Source organism: Rhagoletis pomonella, unplaced genomic scaffold, assembly GCF_013731165.1.
Source record: "Rhagoletis pomonella isolate Grant_MI unplaced genomic scaffold, Rhpom_1.0 Rhpom_scaffold_00010, whole genome shotgun sequence".
NCBI lineage: Eukaryota > Metazoa > Arthropoda > Insecta > Diptera > Tephritidae > Rhagoletis > Rhagoletis pomonella.
Genome location: NW_023458564.1, coordinates 19,698,281 through 19,703,109, shown reverse-complemented (window position 1 = coordinate 19,703,109; position 4,829 = coordinate 19,698,281). Strand labels below are relative to the sequence as shown.

General features: G+C 35.9%; 1 protein-coding gene across 1 annotated transcript; it reads right to left on the bottom strand.

Annotated features, from left to right (window-relative positions):
* Window positions 1-208: 208 nt before the first annotated feature.
* LOC118746137 lies at window positions 209-2,302 on the bottom strand. The gene is made up of 3 exons (XM_036479922.1): window positions 1,851-2,302; window positions 1,399-1,787; window positions 209-1,331 (listed from the first exon to the last, which is right to left on the bottom strand). Exons 1-3 carry the CDS (start codon window positions 2,184-2,186, stop codon window positions 356-358), a joined length of 1,701 nt encoding a protein of 566 aa, XP_036335815.1. The 5' UTR covers window positions 2,187-2,302; the 3' UTR covers window positions 209-355.
* Window positions 2,303-4,829: the final 2,527 nt, after the last annotated feature.

The window sequence follows — 4,829 nt, the reverse complement described above, 5'->3', positions numbered from 1 at the left end:
TTCAACCCTACGACCCGAACACCAGCCGCGCTCTGGACCGCGCCCCTCGACACCGCCCGCTTTCTCGGCCTCAGGCTTGCAGAGTCGGAAGATGGCAACGTCGAAACCGGTTTGTCTCCAAACAAAACTTATCATGACGTATGACGGGTGTGGCCTCACATTAATTTTTTATAAGTCGGCTTTAGCAATTGCATATAAAGACCACGTGGAAAAAATAAATATTGGGAAAACATTTTTATTTACCAAATATCGAAACGCAATCAATAAGTTTAGTAAAAGCTCAAAGTTTGAGCAACTGTCCATTGGAATCAATTACATGAAAAAAATATATATGTACGTAGTTGTATATTATCGATTAGCGTCCACGCCGTTTTTTCGAAGGCCTTGTGTTTACTACATTTACTCCCTCATTATCATCAGTTTCCTGAAGTGTGCGTTTTTTTGCTTTCTTATTGATTTTCGCCAAATTTTTAAACAACTGTGAGGCTGATTCCTGGTTGCTTTCATGCTCCAAGAGTTCTACGCTCTCTGGGGTCGGAGATGAGCATGCCTCACTCTCAGCTTCATTTTCATTCAATCTTTGACAGCCAATCACTTTTCGAACTCGGCGATTAGACTCAGCAATATTTAAAGGCTGCTTTGTGACTCCATTATCATCACTATAGTTGACATAACTGTCATTATCACAACTACGTAGCTTGCGTTTCGATGGTTTTTGCGTTTTCTTAGACGGTTTTGAATTTGATTTTGACATCGATATGGAGCTGGTACTAGAGGATGTTCCATCACATTCATCTCTGTCCTCCCTCTCGTTAACATTACTATCGCAGTTTTCGATCTCATTAACTTCTTTTTCATTGCGACAGGGAATATTGAGATCGCGTTTTTTGCGCTTTTTATCATTTTCATTAGGCAGCGTATTAGTTTCTATGCGCTTCAAAAAGTCGTCTTCAATAGTTTCTGGTTTCATGCTTTCAACACTGCTATCTACAGAAATTTCACTACTATGAGAAAATGTACGTTCTATAGCCGTTTTTAATGCATGAGAATGAAAACGGAAATCATGTACAGTTCCTTGATGCAGAAAATTTGCTATGCGGCTATTAGTTTTTTTTGATAAAACTATTACAAAACGATTGAAAGTCTCTAGATGTAGTACCACTTTAGGAATTAGTTTTGTTTCTCGTAAAATTTTGGAACTCTCCGCTTTGGGATTTGAGTGTTTACCCTGTGGCTGTTCTTTATCTATTACATTCGCTTCGATGTAAGAGACGAGCGCATAAATGTTTGTAGGAAGCGATTTTCCAACGGCACGCAAGAGAAATTCGAACCTGAAAACAGGTCAAAACGTAAGGGTTAGATGGTGCTGAGAAATTTTTGACAAACAAATTTACCCACCTTGTGGATTTCATGCAAACTTGTGAGGTTCCAACGCATCCCAAAAAGTGTTTAGTCAGATTTTTTAGACACATGTAGTGTTGTACAAGAAGTTTCAAAAGTTGGTCCATGAGTGTACCCAAAGGAATGCAAGCGTTCGCCAAGTTTATCAAGGCATTTGAGATATGAACAAGCTGCGAACAAATAGAACGCTCCATAGAACGCAGCTGACTAAGGCACATATCTCGCTCGTCTTCGGTTATAAGACGATATCTGAAGTTTAAGTTGTTTGCTTTTTGAATAAAATAGTCTGCGTCATCTAATTGCTTGCGCAAAGCCTGGCATAGATACGTGAAATATGACTCAGCACTTTCCATCGTTAAGGACTTCAGGGTGAATGCAGGTGGGCACTATTGAACATATAAACTAAGTAATTACAAACACTTGTTAGAACTAATATTTATCTCACTCACCTCACTCTCGTACAACTCGTCAGTCACGGCACCCCAAATGCCGCACAATTGTAATGATATCGTGTTGAAGAATGCGCCAGAATGTGTTTTTTGGCGCTGTGTGAATAGAAGCTTGTGCACTAAGCTCAAATTTTTAGACTTCACCTCATAGCGCTTGCAGAAGTTAAGCAGCCACGAATAAGACTCTGTTGTTAATCGATCTTCAAATGAAAGATTATCATAGAGCACCTCCAGGCACTTCATTAAAGCGTACAAAGTTCGCTGACGGTAAGCATTTTCATAATCATTCGTGGCGCTGCGCGAATTAGATAGATCATTGCGCTGTTCGTCCTCCATTAATTTGTCAATTACGTCATGCAAAATTTCGAGGGATTGCTTACAATGATTAATAGTATGGAAATCTAATAAAATAAGCAAACATTATTACACTGTGGGGATTCACATTTTTATACCTTTCATGAGCATGAAATGGTATTATGACTTTGGTCCGATGTTTGTAAGTACCAGAACAAAAAGAGATAGACCCATGAAAATGTATACTTATATGATCAGAACGTCGAGCTGAGTTGATTTAGCCATGTCCGTCTGTCCGTCTGTCTGTCTGTTTGTATGCAATCTAGTCTCTCAGTTTTCGAGATATCCGGATCAAATTTGGTAGGTGGGTGTATTTTTATAATGTATTAATCATTTGTCGGAACCGGAAGAATCGGACCACTATAACATATAGCTCCCATACAACTGATTGTTCAGATATGAGATTTTTCATTATAACTTCTCCACTTATGCAGCTACGAACATGAAATTTTGCAATACTTGCACCCATTATCAACAGAATACTTACAGTGAAAATTACAAAGATCGGGTCACTATAACCTATAGCTCCCATACAACTGATTGTTCAGATATAAAATTTTGCGTTATAACTCCTCCATTTATATAGCTAGGAACATGGAATTCCGCACTGTTTTCAATAATCATCAACAGAAAACTTACAGTGAAAATTAAAAAGATCGGGTAACTATAACCTATAGCTCCCATACAACTGATTGTTCAGATATGAGATTTTTCGTTATAATTCATCCATTTATGTAGCTAGGACCATGAAATTTCGCGCTGTTTTCACTCATTATCAACAGAAGTCTTACAGCGAAAATAACAAGGATCGGATGACTACAACATATATCTTCCATACATCTGATTGTTCAGATATGGGATTTTATTGTAAAACTCCTTTATTTGAACAGCTAAAACCGATAAATTTTGTAAGATATTTTATAAATAATAATACAAAGTCTACTGAGAAAATCGTCAAAATCTATGCTGTATAAGCTTTATCTCCTATAGCACTGATTGTTAAGATACCAGTTTTTGCCATATATCTCCTTTATGTACGAAACTAAACCCAATAAATTGTATTACCGGTTTACATACCGATCACATAGCGGTGAAAATCACTTAGATTGGTGTCATATAAAGTATACCTTCCATACCTCTGATTGTTTAGATGCGATTTTTTATATAAGTATGTAACTCCTCTATCGATGTATGCAGATGTATTCAAAAGCAGTAATCTGTCAAAGTACAATTTGCAGATGTTCATGAAAGGTATGAAGCCTTCGGCATAGCCGAAGACAGCGCTGCTCTTACTTGTTTTTATATTCAGTTTATAACAATAAAATAGGGTGCATTGCAATAGGCCAAAATACAAAGCAACAGTCCCTTTAACGTTAAATCTGACAGTTAGATGCTAGTTTTCAACTAGGCTGCGCAAGTTAGACTTTTGCTTCTAGTGCGGTTTAGAAATAACAGAGACGGATTTTGACAAAGGCATCCAGTCCCGGACCATTTTATGAATCCCGGGATTTCGGGATCTTAAACTGGTAGTCCCGGGATGCCGTGATGTTTCGGGATATTATTACCAGTAATTAAAATATGCTAACTAGTTTTGAGGTTTGCTTTAGTGCGAATACTACATAGAAATAAAAATAAATAAATTTTTAAGCAAAGAAATATAAATGTCTTTATTTTATATCAGTTTAAAAAGCTAAACAAACTGAATAAACCAGAGACATAACTACTATAAGAGAAAAGAATAAAAGTTGAGCAATAATTATTATAATAAGATACCAGTTTTTCGAGTCATCTATAATTATTCTTCAATGACTTATAAGTCTTTTCATAAGAATTATGGTTGAGATAAATATTTTTAAGTCTTCATAGACGTTTATTTTGAGACTTATATTATAAAAGTCTTTCATAATAATTATGAGTACGAAAATATTTTTTAAGTCTTCAAAGACTTTTATTTTGGGACTTATATTATGAAAGTCTTTTCATAATAATTATGAGTACGAAAATATTTTTTAAGTCTTAAAGGTTGGGGACCAGTTCGGGGTAGTTTGGAGCAGGGTTGTTGCGAATATTCTCATTCGCATTCGCAACCACGGAGCTTCCGCATTAATTTTAACATTCGCAATAATCAATGCGGAGCTTTTGAGAATGCGAATGTTGTGCAAGTGCACCGATAAAACGTTTATATGGCAAAAAAATGACACATTGTAGTCAATATTTTTGCCTGTGGTCGTGGAAGTATTTGTGTAACAAAACTGGTCAAATGTCATATTTATCAACTTTGATAAAAATGTCTTTAAACATATTATTTCTTAAGCTATATAACCGAGCTATCAATGGGCAGTCATACAAGTTCCAACTTCTACTTTACCTTTGACGTACGTCAAAGAGAACATAGTCTTTTTGACAATATTTTTTGGTTTTCTCTTCTTTAAATGCCTGCATTGGTTTATTTCTATTTTATACATTTTTTTTGGACCAATCGTAAAAAAACTGCTGTTTAGACACAAAAGAAGAAAGTGCGCACTGTAATTCTTAACCAAATTTTCGGGATATGCTTTTGATGCTACATATATTTGTTTCAATAATTCAAATGGGGCTCTTTGGGGAATTTTTTTCAGCAAAAAT

What these genes read in the sequence shown, in the direction of transcription:
- LOC118746137 (XM_036479922.1), bottom strand. Translation starts at nt 2,186, where the DNA reads ATGGAGGACGAACAGCGCAATGATCTATCTAATTCGCGCAGCGCCACG. An exon ending in ACGAGTTGTACGAGAGTGAG is followed by an intron (nt 1,788 to 1,850) that starts GTGAGTGAGATA and finishes TATGTTCAATAG; the next exon opens with TGCCCACCTGCATTCACCCT. An exon ending in GTTTGCATGAAATCCACAAG is followed by an intron (nt 1,332 to 1,398) that starts GTGGGTAAATTT and finishes ACCTGTTTTCAG; the next exon opens with GTTCGAATTTCTCTTGCGTG.